Source organism: Nicotiana attenuata, unplaced genomic scaffold, assembly GCF_001879085.1.
Source record: "Nicotiana attenuata strain UT unplaced genomic scaffold, NIATTr2, whole genome shotgun sequence".
Classification (NCBI taxonomy): domain Eukaryota; kingdom Viridiplantae; phylum Streptophyta; class Magnoliopsida; order Solanales; family Solanaceae; genus Nicotiana; species Nicotiana attenuata.
In genome coordinates, this window is record NW_017671051.1 from 320,002 (window position 1) to 333,739 (window position 13,738).

A 13,738-nucleotide genomic window follows, 5' to 3' on the forward strand; every position below is an offset into this window, starting at 1 on the left:
GAGTAGAAGAATCCTAACCATCCACACACAATTCCCATGGTGGTGTTGCTATCCGTATCTAATCAATCACTCTAGTATCCTTAACCAAAAATCATTGTTCCAAGGGAGAAGCAATTCATGCATGGAATGAACATGAGATTACAAGAAAATTCACACAGCCAAACATTTACATGCAATGCAAATCTTTAAATCACACCCAAAAAAAAAAAAGGAATTTCAATCTGAAACATTTATGCGTCAATATGTAAACTCTTTCCTGTGATCACAAAGGCATAAAACCATTCTCGGGTAAGTGTTCCATCACACTGCTTTTAAACAGAATGACACAATGCCATTCTTGGGCAGCAGGCAACTTAAGCACTACCTCAAGTGTCTTATCAAGCCAGATACTGTGTACAAGAATGTAGATCTTTAAGAAATAAACTGTTGCTGGGGTTGTCGTCACCAACTTGCACCACTTTCTGCATCACGGGACTGGTAAAAATCATTTGGTCTCACAATATTTACATCCTCAAATTCATTGTCATCTGAAAGGATTAGAGATCCACAAATAGATGAGAAACTGTTTAACAAAATGTGTATCATAGATGGAGCAACGAATATAAGAATACTGTGATGTTGAAGAATAGAACATTATGTACTAACAGGGACGACCAGGAGAAATCCTACATTCCTCAAAAGCGCAATTTCACTTCCTGTTTAGACTTTAGAGCCCGTTTGGCCAAGCTGTCAAAAACTGTTTATTTTGAAAAGTGCTTTTTGAAAAAGTACTTTTGCAAAATAGCAGTTTGTGTTTGGCCAATTCATTTGAGTAGTGCTTTTTGCAAGCTTATTATGTTTGGCCAATCTTTTCAAAAAGTACTTTTAAGTATCAAATTACGAAAAAAAGATAGTAAAGAATCAGTTTACAACTAGTATTATATAAAAAAGAAAAATAAATTTAAATATTTACTATAAAAAACTGCTTCTGCTTCTCCTCAAAAGCACTTTTTTTCCTTCCAAAAGTTGGGCCAAACACCTCNCGTTTTTTTTACCTTCCAAAACGTTGGGACCAAACACCTCAATTTTTTGCCAAAGTGCTTTGGTCAAAGAAGCACTTTTGGCCCAAAAAAAAGCTTGGCCAAACAGGCTATTAATCTTGCTCTCGGGAGTTTAATAGGAGTGGAAACTAATGCTGCTAATAACTATAAATGTCATACAAATTTCATCTTAAATTCGCAGATAAACCAAATGCACAATTGTTTTACTTTTAAGATAAGTTCTAATACTAGAAAGGTTGCTATAGGAGTACTTCTAGCCACCAAGTTCACAATTAGTTTACTTTTAAAGTTGGTGACGGTGTGGCAGTACTTCTATATGCCACCAAATTAACAATTTATAAGTGATCATGTATTTGACGAGATAAAGATTAAAATAATGCTAATCCCTGTAAAGGACCCAAGTCTCAATGTAAACTATAGATGGCTTATTTCTTTTATTACTATTCCTGAAACCCTATGGATGGAGGGGATTGTTCTAGGTGTGAGTCAAAACGAGAAAGTGAACAAATGGAACAAAAACCGGAACTGCAACACTGACAGAAGCAAAGGACAAGAAAGAGAAGTACTTTTGCATCCCATTCCAGAAGCACAAGACAAATCAGCATCAGCATCAGCCTACAAATAACTAGAAATTAAAGCAATGATTTGGTTTTATGCTCTGCCCCTAACTACATTGCCAGGATAAGGCTATAGTATACTTAAGTCTCCTAATCTCTGGCAAATCCATATAAAACAATGCAATATCATTTCCTACAAATCCAACTAAGATATGTAGCTTTTTAAGATTACAACCTTCTTTCAATACTCCTTTCTTACACTCCTTAAACCAATATAGAGCTAGAAGTCTATGTAAAGCCCATGAGGAAATATAACTTGCTGCTATGTACTCCCTTACACTCAAAAGGATCCTTTTTCGTTTTCGCAATTATTTCTAATTTCTTCTTTTCATTCTGGAAGCTTACAAAAGATGGATTTGCACAAATATTAATGTGCAAAAAAAAAGCCATAACATATCAATTGAATGGAGAGAAAGTTCTTGAATGATTTGCTACCAAATGGTTTTGTTTGTAACTCAACATTAAACTCCTTGAAGCACTAAATTCATCTTCATCAAAACTCAGAAATTCATGACGACTCCAAGTTTCAGCATGAGGAAGCAAGAAACACTTCAGTGACCACTAGGCCACACCCCTGGTGCAAATTCCTTTTCTTCTGGTTAAGACAAGGAACAATTAACCATTCCATTGAGTAACATGCAGTAACAACGCCAAACAACCAGCTTGACCAGACATCCTTTCCACCTCACTTAGGATGAAGTAGGATTCTCTATGCTCTAGACCATTAGTAACCATATTGTCCATTAAATTGCAGGATCACATCAATCCCTTCATGTTCAATATGCAGATTCAGACATTGCTGCCCTCTTTGAAATAGCATCTAACTCTTGATGTCAATAATCATGTTACAGACATGTAATAGCTCTTCTCAACCTACATTATGACATTGGTAACAACATCATCAAGCTCCTTCCCACCCCTATCAGTTGTATTAATATGTATCAATCTCCAGCTAACTTTTTGAAGCCATATATTATGCTAAATCTAGTCTTAAATTAATGCTGACCTGGTTTTGCACCAAATAATATACATGAATATTTACTGTAGTGTTTTCAATCAACTTGTGATTGTTGTCAGTACGAAAAATGCATGATCATCTTGATTATGTATTATCTAATACCTAATTATTATAATTTTTAATTTATAACTGTCATGGAAAGCCTCAAATCTAATCACACCTGTACCAAATTTTCAATATACTTAAGAATTTTCCAGTTTTCCCTGAGTCTTCCACTTGGGCCAAAGGAATAGCGTTGGCAGTAGTCAAACTTCCTGGATTTTCAGAAGCCATACATAAACACATCTTTTCTAATCCATTAAAGAGATTGATTGCCACCAAAGGTTGGTACTCAGATCAGATATATATTTGCATAAAACAAAGCATGCATTTTGAGCATTCTTCACCACCATGTTATACATGAGCATGTGAATACAAACAGTTGAGTCCTATGTTGCTCAGACTCCGGTGCGGATATAAGATCCAGGTGTGGATCTAGAAGTCGGATTCTTCATCACATAAATTTAGGATTCAAGAGTATGGCCGAGTGCGGATACAGGTGCTTGGATACGGCCAATAAATGTATATTCAACAAATAAAGTATATTTTTCGATTAGTTAAAGTTAATGAACTATAATAATAACACTTTATTCTTTAAAAACACCAATATTATATTCATAAGGTATCTCGCATAATAGAAAAGCATTCACATACTTTATATAAATATATAGAGAGAGAGTTACCCAAAAATCAAACCAAATACCTATCAATCTATACTTCTCTGTCATAGAATGTAGTCAAAGTACCCAAGGTAAGTTGACCAAATCGGTATGGATCTTACACCCATACCCACACCCATGTCGTGTCGACATGGGTGCGGAAGGGATTTTGAAGAGTCCGCGCAACATAGGTTGAGACTAAGGGTATATAGTAGAAGCAGAATCAGACCAGTATCCACTCAGATTAAGACAATTTATGATACAAAGATCCCTAAGTTTGCTAAAAAGTTTCTACCAAAACCGAAGAAAAACAAAATGCAAAAGAGAGAACCTTTTCTCAGAGTCAGCGCCACCACAGCATCATTTTCGACCTGAAAAGTTCATAAAGGTAATTCTTAGAACATAAGTCAGATACCACATGAAGTGACAAGAAAACAAGAACTATTCGATTACTACAATGAGAAAAGTATCTCGTGGACCTCTATAACTTCTCGCATTACAATAAAGATAAAGTTTGGTACTTATATAGTACCTTCCATCACATTATAGATATAGTATTTTGACTTGGCACAAGTATTAAAGAAAGAAATTAACTTCTATCGTATTTAAGTGGAAGTAGGTTCTAACAGGTTGGAAAGTCTGTAACATTTTACACAATTTAAACTTTTTTAGTTAAAAGGTCGTACTACCTCTAAGATAATATAATATCAAAAAGTATTGGATAGTTGAGGGTATTTTCATAGAAAGTGGACATGTTTTTGAGACAACCGGAAGGAAAGTACCAGTCCATTACGAGGAAGATCATATCTTAACACAATGGATAAAAAAGAGAGGTCCTCAATGATACTATTCATTCTCAATTACACAGTAGTGAAAGAGATGGTCATCTACCTTCTGATCAGCCAATGACTTCGAGTCGTCCAACACATCACCAGTAGCTACAAGGATTAATCGTTGATCATTAACAAGTTGATCTATGAGGTTATACAATTTCTCCTTTATTTGTAGGATTGTCTCGGTGGGATCACATTGAATAAAGTATGTGGACTTGTCACGCTTGACACGGATATACATTGCCTGCATAAAATGAGGAGAAGTTAAAGAACCCAGATGATTTATTTAAAGAAAATATACCACACTTGCTCCTTTCTCAATAGTTACCTTTTGTTCTACTTGAAAGTTCCAAATAAACCAATGTATCCAGCTTAGCACATTTTTGACATAAAAACCCCGACTAAAATTTGTAATTTTTATTCTAGTATTTACGTGGTATTAGTTAGATCCATTAATTACTTAGAATAGAGCCTATTACTTCTGAGTCAGAGAGTCTGACAAAAAGACTTCACAAACCCAACCAACATTCTTTTATTTCATTTACTTTAAACATGCTAGATCCATTTAAGTTTGATAGTTGCTGGATGTTCCTTCTCGAGATAGTTGGTTCGAGAACAACACTTTTGAGCCTGACAGTGTAAATTAAAAAGTCAGTGCTCAAATTGTCCCTTATTGCTAACCTTAATATGAATTTTTTGATGAACTGACTGATTAGTAAAAAAGGCTTGATGTTGGCATACGTACTTGATGTCTCACCAAATACATAACCACTGGGACATTTCAAGTTCGGCTCAATCATGAAGGGATAAAAACTTGCTCAGCCAGACTTATAAGTGGTAAAAAAACAAGATATACTTAAGTAAACATATATAGGAATTATTTACAAACAGAAAGAATTGCAACCTTTTTTCCTTTCATGCAATCTCTGACCCTAAACAAGAAGATCTGTTAACATTCACTTAAAACAGATTGACATATAAGCACATAACATTCTAAAGCAGGTTCTCTCTCATACTCTCACTCTCTTGTATATAATGAAGTTTCTAATGGGTTTTTGTTTGGACGGGTGGCATTGACTAATTCCAGAATCTTCCCTGCTTCCTAACACAGTCAATGAAGGCACAATTTATCAGCTAAACCTGCCGATCATTCTTATCAATTCTTCTTAATTATATTACCCATAAGGGAACAAAATGACCATGTGGACATAGGTTACTAGATGTTCATATACTTACAGACTGGACACATTAATTAGGTTTGCACATACGGACAGACTTGGATTTTATCTCTTGCCCAAACCTTGTATATGTATTAAGAAATCCACTAAACATTTGACTGTGAACCCAGTTATTATTGTATATTAACTTGAGGTTGTTGTAGGAACCCATAAACTTCAGATACTTGCTTAAAAACTATTATTAATTGGCATGGTTCATGAGAAGTTGGTCTAGTGGTCCTAAAGACCAAATCAACACTCAATTTGCTGCCTGCAAGGCCTCCAAGCATTGGTATGTTTTTGCTATACTTTAAAGTGAAGTCAATTTTGTCGCTTTCTCTTGTTCTCTTTTCCAATTACTGTAACTGTAGAGTAGGAAAAAAGAATTGGAGTTATCTGATATAAACTTTTCTTTGAAACAGGAAAATAAGCAATAGAAACCAGTAGAAAGTGAGCTAGCTAACCTAATTGGAGTTGATAGGTTGGGCTGACACAGCGTTTGGGCTAGGCTTGGCCTTTATCCTAGTAAAATTTTCTGATTTATCAGAGGCGAATTCTTCTATCGGCAACATATTATACTGAATTATTTAACAACAGTGCGCCACTAAAGCCCCTCCCTATCCCAAATACAAAGGGAGGAGAGGGATGTAAATAAGGCAATCGGCATGGAGACTACAATGTTAAGAAGGAGAGAGCCTCAAACATCAAGTACACCTATTAGTCTTGTAGCCGTAGGAAGCATCTATAAGATCATTTTTAAGGTCCTTTCAGATAAACTAAAGAAGGTCGTGGATGATACAGTGTCTCACTCTCAGCATATGTCTGTGGATGGCAGACAAATTTTAGATGCGGAATTGGTGGACAATAAGATGTTGGATTCTAGAAGAAAGGAAGGGATACCAGGTGTTCTACGCAAGTTGGATCTAGAGAAGGCATAAGACTGTGAATTGGAACTTCTTGGACTTTGATGCCAAGGATAGGCTTCGGAGAAAGGTAAAGGTGGATAAAGTTCTGCATGGCTAATTAGCTATAGTAAATTTCTCAATTTTCGTCAATGGAAGCCCATCTGGTTTTCTGGAGAGCTCAGATTAAGAGAAAAGATCATTTATCTCCCATGCTATTTATTTTGATAATGGAGGCACTCAGTAAGATGATGGATAGAATGGTCACAAGGGGTAAGGGCTGCAAAGCAGAAGCTTGGCGGGAATGACGTTATGATAACAACAGGTCTCCCACTTTCTTTTTTGCATACGACACACTAGTATTTTGTGATGCAGAGGCACAACAGTTAGCTTACATGTCCTGATATGGTTTCAAATAGTTTTTAGGGCTGAAGATCAACTAGTGGAAATGGAAAATATCCCAGTGGAAGATGTAGACAACATTGAACAACAATCAGAAGTACTTAATTGCAGAACAAGAACATCCCCAACTACCTACAAGGGGAATCCGCTTTGAAAGAGTGGAGAAGAGATTGGTGGGTTGGCAAAAAAAGCACATGTTTAAGGGAGGAAAGGCAGTTCTGATCAAGAGCATACTTTCAAGTGTCCTGACATATTTTTTCTTTTTTTTTTGATTTGCACCGGGTGTCCGAGTCTCTAAGAGCCCCGACTAATCCCGGGGGTGCATAGGCCCTCGGCAAGGAGTTTCCCGCAAGTGCACCACGGTTAATTCAGGTTTTACCCAGTCCGATGGCCCTCAGAAATTGTTTGCACCCAGTGGGTTTCGAACTTGAGACCTTGAAAGGGAGCAAACCCTAAGGCTCAAGTCTATTGCCACCAGGCCAACCCCCGAGGGTTAAGTGTCCTGACATATTATATGTCCATAATGCACGCACCGACAGAAAATGAAACTGGGAAGCTGGAGAAACTTGAAAGAAATTTGTTACCAGACCACAGGACAATAAAGTTTCATTTGGTAAATTGGAATGTGATCACCTCTCCAATCAAGCGCAGAGGACTCAGGGAGAAAAATTTAAAGGTCTTCAACAAAGTGCTGCTAGGGAAGTGGATGTGAACGTTTGGAGATGAAGAACATGCAACTATGGAGGATAGTGATTATAGACGAGTATAACATTCAGGATAGGGATTGGAGAACTGGTAACATCAATATCCCATATGGATGTGGCTTGTGCAGGAGCATTATGAAGAGATAGTAAGTTCTTGGAAATAGGCTACTGAAGAAGGATGACCAGTGATCCTCAACCCTATCAATGTCAATATTGAAAGCTACAAGGATGGTTTGTTGGTTTGTATGGATATCAACAAGAATGGTGATCCTAACAGCAGAAAATTTGAGGAAAAACAAAGCGGTATTTGTTTAGTTGGTAATTGATGTGTAAGATTTCGGGGAAAAAAGGAATCACTCACTAGTGCGCAGGGGGATTTCAAGCCAGCAGACGTGGAAAGTCCTGAACTTGCTTAGATACAATGAACAACGGCCGAAATAGTGGAACAAGTGATGCACAGTTAAGCACTAAGGAGCGGGAGGAGAAGCAGAGCACGGGATGTTATGCCGCTAGCACTCATATTGGTACTTAGAGACAAAGGAACAGGAATTAAAGGGGAGGAATATGACTTTGTAAAGCAGTACAACTTAGGGTTTGTCTTTTGGAGCATCGACAAAGTTCTTATAGGAACAGATCATCGGAAGCCTTTTGTAGAGAACCATATTTTTGTTTAAACTCTTTACTTTTTGTATACCTTTTGTATTTAAAGTTTCTTCTCGACAACATCAGTAAACATTACTTTCAAATAAAAAAGAGGTTCGTAATGAACTCCTTCTATTAACGCCCAAACTGAGAAAGAAAACCAAATAGATAGATACTACAATTAAAGGAATCCGTTAAATCGAGCCACCAATTAAGAGATGATGGACAGCATGCCACTAAAATTACATCATCATCTTAGCCTAAATAAACCATTAGAAAATTGATAAATCACATAAATCATCTGCACATAAATCAATTGCATCCAAATTGGAGCACATTTTAAGCAAAAGGAATCCATCATTCGACAACAGCACATAACAACTTAGGGTACAGAAAATGTACAAGTGAAACACTAAAAATTCTCTAACATAATGCTGAATAACAAGTCCCCTCAAACGTAAATCAAATGAAAAATCTCTTACAAATAGTTGAAGAAGCCCAATTATTCAGATGGATTAGCCATTACAGGAACTTCAAAAAAGGAACATGAAAAAGAGATCAAACAAAGGAAAGCACAGAGCCCACTAACCATAATGGTGCCTTTTTGCCAGTGCCTGATGATCTTTGGCACTGACAAGGAAGGATTTATATCGGGACTTCTTGAAACCAACGTCGGGTTTTATGGGCGTGGCAAATTTAAAGCAGTAAATGAGAGCTTTAGCTCCCAAAATTCAGTACTAGTATAGTACTGTATTAAAAATAAATTAGCCCCTGGTTTGATTTGGGCGTGGCAAATTTAAAGTATTAAATTAGAGTCTTGACCCACAAAATTCAGTATTAGATAAATTTGCCCCTGGTTTCGAGGGAAAAAATGATAAATTTGCACTTTGAGATTTGTGAGAAATGTCAATTGTTGATATAGTAGTACAAAGAAGTTCTTTTGTTTCCCCTACTAGAAGTTGGATTAATAAATTTACTTGAATTATATGACTTTCCTGGTCTTCAAAATTGTTTACTCTTTCATTTTCAACCCTTATTTTGCAGTGAAGATTCTATAAAGCCATTTTTTTTTATTGAAATTTATGATCACTATAAAAGGAAATTTGTGGAAAATGATTGCTAATGACTTATGTTACACTCCATTTTTTCGTACGTATTGATGTAAGCTCAGAAATGAGATCATCTGTGAAAGTACATAAAATAAGTTAATCATGTTAACTTGGAGGTTAAAATATTTAATATCATGAACTGCAAATGCCAAGGGGTTGGGAGGTTTAGAAGCTACACAAATTGAAGAAAATAAGTTTCATCGAAAGTCGACAAGTTGGGAATGTTATAACATGTACTTTTAGGGTGAGACTAGGGTGCTCAAAATGATAAGGAGGTTATGTTATGAGTTATTTTAGTCTTATGATAGTCGTGTTTTATGTTTTGAAGTCAAGCGAGTTGTGGAACAAAAGTTGACAAAGATCATCACAAGTTACATTCATAAATATGCTGAAAATTAGGTCAAATGAAGCTGAGCATTTCTCCCAATGTACTTGGAATTACGGGATTATCTATCTACCAAATTGAATACCTACTAGTCTAGTTTCCAACGGATTAAATCATTCATTTATATAACATTGGAAGAGAGAGATATTCACGTTTTCGCAAGACTGCGCAGACTGCTAGGTGATAAGTAGGTGCGTCACCTACTTGCCAAAAGGAAAAGCATCAATTAAAAGCCCCTAAAGTCAGCCAAGAGGGGACTAGGACTTATTAACTCATTTCTTTTTACTCATTTCCCAGACCAACAAAATCAGATTTAGCCCCTGCAACTCATCCACAAATATCCCACACAAAACCTAGGTAATTTCGGGTGATACGATGTGATTCTAGTGGCGAAAACCACGGACAGCTTACTAGTTTCTCTTTCTCCTTTTTGTAGCTGCATTGGAGGACTGATCTTGGACGAATAAGGAATAGGTTTCGTGGGTTCTACTGAGTCCAAGGTAAATTTATGCTTCTCCTTCCATTATCTATGCTTGTACGAGTTGTAACTCGTAAAGACTAGACCTAACGATTTTCGAAAGAGTGGTATGATGTTTGTTGTTGCTTCACTATTGACTGGTTGTGAACTTATTCTTAAGTTGAATTCATGGATGTATATTATAAGAGGCTTAATTATGTACTGTTGGTTGTGTTGCTCAATTTGAAAGAAAAGGCAAGTCGAAACGTGTTTTAGCAAACTGAAAAATCAGTTTTGAGTTGCTAAACTTGTGGGACTATTTTGTGGGCTGTTTCGTGTTGTTGTTGGGTTTTCTCTTCTGCTACTGTTTTTATGGAGTTTGGGAGGAAAAAGGGTGTGGAGAAACACCACATAATGCCAGGGTGGTTGGCTGGTCGTTACTTTTTCGGGTTGTTTGACACTACTGGGGTTGTCGTTTTATGTATGAACTGATTAGGGTGTGTGGGCCATTTTGTGGTATTTTGTGATGGATATAAGGTTGGAAAATAATGTATACATGTTGTTATTATTGTGTTCTTGTTGTTGTTGGTGTTATGTCGAATTGCGAGGAAGTAAAGATTATAGGGGAGATGCTGCTCGTTTTATTATAAAATAAGCTTGTTGTTCATTGTGCGATAGTTGTACCTTCCATAACTTGATGATAGTATTGTTATCATTGTTATAGATTAAGGTGCACGAGACGAGTTTAACGTGGTTATTGGACAGATTGTGATAAGGTATGTTAAGGCCAAACCTTTCTTTTATTTTGGCATGATCTTGTAACTACATGCGTTTGATAGCGAGACATAAAGAGAAGTTCGTATTCCTGAACTTATGTATATTATCCTAGTCTCATAAGTTATAGTATTCTCCGTTATAGGGACTTTATATTCAGTTTAATATTGTCTTCTTTCAGCCAAGAGCAGAGAGTCTATATATACATAGTATTATAGTATTTTACCACTGTCGCGCCCCCTTTTTCTCGCGAAATCAGGTTTATGACATTTAGGAGGACAACTCATTCCTTTTGGGAATTGGGTTTGATTTGAAGAGTCGCCACCTAATGATCAGGGTGCATTAGGACACCAAGGAGATTTGATTTGAGTAACCAGAGATTGGGTAAGGGCTTGAAATTATTCTAAGGGGAAGGTGTTAGGCACCCCTCAGAATGCACTAGTGTGGTTCCCGGCCAGACTATTATTGTGAATTTGGGTACAATTAGCATACAAACAAATAGGGCTCAAATAAGAGGGGATTTCATCACATAAAGGTTTGAAAGTAAACAAGGTTTGAAAGAATAATTAGAAAAGCTGATTTTAAAAATAAAGAGTTAAAATGCTAGAAAAAAAAGATAAAGAATAAAGGGAGAGGGGTCCTAGGTTTATTAATAATATGGATCACCCCACACAATGCCCGGTAATCACTCCTCAATGAGGGGCTACACGTGACATTATCGCGTGTCATCATATCCATATCTACCCTTCCCACCCTGTTAAGGTATTAAAACGCGGAATGATCTCGTTTACCTATTGCATGCTATTACCCGTCCCAATCCTATCAGTCCCGGAGGTATTAAGACTACTAATCCTAAAGGGAAGGGATGTTAGGCTTATTTGTGGTTTCAAAGGGGCAAAATTCTAAGGCGACATACAAAACACGTATAACAAGTGGGGGAAAGCACATAACAAGCAAAGGCTCAAATATACCCCCTTTTAAACAAAGAAGCACGTAATTAGCATGACTTACACATACTGTTTAGGGTCTGATTGAATACTAAACGTGAAATAACTTAAAGGTTGAGGCAGACTGATTTATTACATAATTCAGATAACAAGCCCAAATCAGGCCTGCCAACTGGTTGTAGTTAATAGAACAGATTCTAGTTTATAACTTTACCCTAAGGCTTGCCTAAGTGTTGGACAAGGATCCAATAGGCATGGTATCTATTTAATTCAGAAAGAAAAGAAATAACAAGGTCTAAAATAAACTGGATACGTACTGGTTAAAGGGGAAGTCGGGTTATTTAAAAGAGAGGCAAGATTTAATGAGGGTTATAAGTTCTGCAACTGATAGTACCCATTATTACTGATTTTAGCTCTATTCGTGAATGAAGCGATTCAGATTCGATTAGGAGTTCCTATAGGCATGATTCCTAGGCGTTGTTGATTGTAAGCCTTTGCAGACATGGTATAAAATACAGAAGACTCGTTTTTAAGCCTATGAACATGATATCTAGATGCAGAATTTGTTTAAGACCTATGAACATGATAACATGATATCAGAAATTTGTTTAAGACCTATGAACATGATATCTAGGTGCGATTGAACGTACAGATTTAGATAATCCTGTAAGCATGATTTCTATATGAATGTAGTAGTCCTATGATGATGATTTCTATGTGAATGATGGGTACACAGAATTCAGAAGGACCTATAGGCATGATTTCTATGTGCATATGCAGAATTCAAAATTCCTATAGGCATGGTATCTACCCTTTTTGCATACATAGTTACCCGTCCCTTTTCACTAACCATCCCCAAGAGTTTATTACAAGTTATTACAGCCCGGAATAAGGTAAAATACATCAGAAAGAAAATAAATAAAAGTACAACCAAGGAGAGCCTGATTCAGACTTTATGTCTGAAATATGAGGTAAACCAACTCCAAGAGATCATGATCCAAAGCCTTTCTCTCATTTGAGTGTGTCAAAGTTCCCTAAGAGCCTCGAAGGGACTCCGAGCAATGCTCACACCCAAATGTATTATCAGATTGGGGATGAGTGCAGTGTGGAAGGGTCAGCCCTCAAGTGTCCAAGTTCAGAGGGAACTCAAAGGGTCCCAAGGCAAGGCTCACAAGAGGGGGGCAAACTTAAAGATTAAGAAAGTGTGCAATTGCAGAACAGAATGCTAAAAGGGAAAAGGGAAAGGAAACAGCCACAAATAAGCGCATATAAGAGGTTCAGGGGAATAGGGAGATGGTAAAGAGCCTATTGCTTAGGCAAGGGCAGACTTTAGGCATGCCCAGCAATGGAGGGTGCTAGTATACCTATAAGCCTGCTAGAACACATACTATTAGAGGCTAGGATCCCAGGGGATCAAGTCTGATTCATGGACAATAACTTGCAGTATTGCCATGCCTCAAACCATAGCTTAAACACATAGGGGGTAGGGGTTTGGGATTCATAGTAGAACAGGCAGAAAGAAATCAGTATGCTAGAGTAAGTGTTGAACTATACAGAAGCAGTAAGCAAACAGGGGTACAAAAGCAGTAAGAAAACACATTGTTGTGGTGCTACAAAGCTTAAATCAGGACATACCAGTTTCAAAGTAGCAAATAGAGAAAGCAGGCAGCAAAACTTGTAAACAGGCCACAGTACAAACAATAAGAGAGAATACTTTTTGAGTGTGAGTATAAGTTCAGAAAGACTACGAATGATGGGGTCCTTGTGTTAATGAAAGAGTCGTGTACTTATAGTGTGAAAAACAGGCAGAAATAAGGTAAGAAAATAATTAAGGAATTGGGTAATCAATTGAAATCAATCAGTGCAATACTTCTTTAATTAAGGAATTCAGACTTACACGGTAATGAGCAAGAAAATTATTTAAGGAAAGAGATCAAACAAGCATCTTGTGCAAAGTAGGCAATTAGGGGTAAATACATAGGAGTTTATTTAA

The 13,738-nt window shown here is 36.9% G+C and overlaps 1 protein-coding gene across 2 annotated transcripts; it reads right to left on the reverse strand.

Annotated features, from left to right (window-relative positions):
* Positions 1-94: 94 nt before the first annotated feature.
* Positions 95-8,973, reverse strand: LOC109205533. Of its 2 annotated transcripts, none has more exons than XM_019368243.1 (4): positions 8,663-8,973; positions 4,265-4,450; positions 3,705-3,744; positions 95-527 (listed from the first exon to the last, which is right to left on the reverse strand). In XM_019368243.1, the coding sequence occupies exons 1-4, from the start codon at positions 8,663-8,665 to the stop codon at positions 442-444; spliced, it is 315 nt and encodes a 104-aa protein (XP_019223788.1). In that variant the 5' UTR covers positions 8,666-8,973; the 3' UTR covers positions 95-441. The 2 variants fall into 2 exon arrangements, with proteins under 2 accessions (XP_019223788.1, XP_019223789.1); XM_019368244.1 differs by lacking the exon at positions 8,663-8,973 and adding an exon at positions 8,556-8,647.
* Between the last annotated feature and the right edge of the window lie 4,765 nt (positions 8,974-13,738).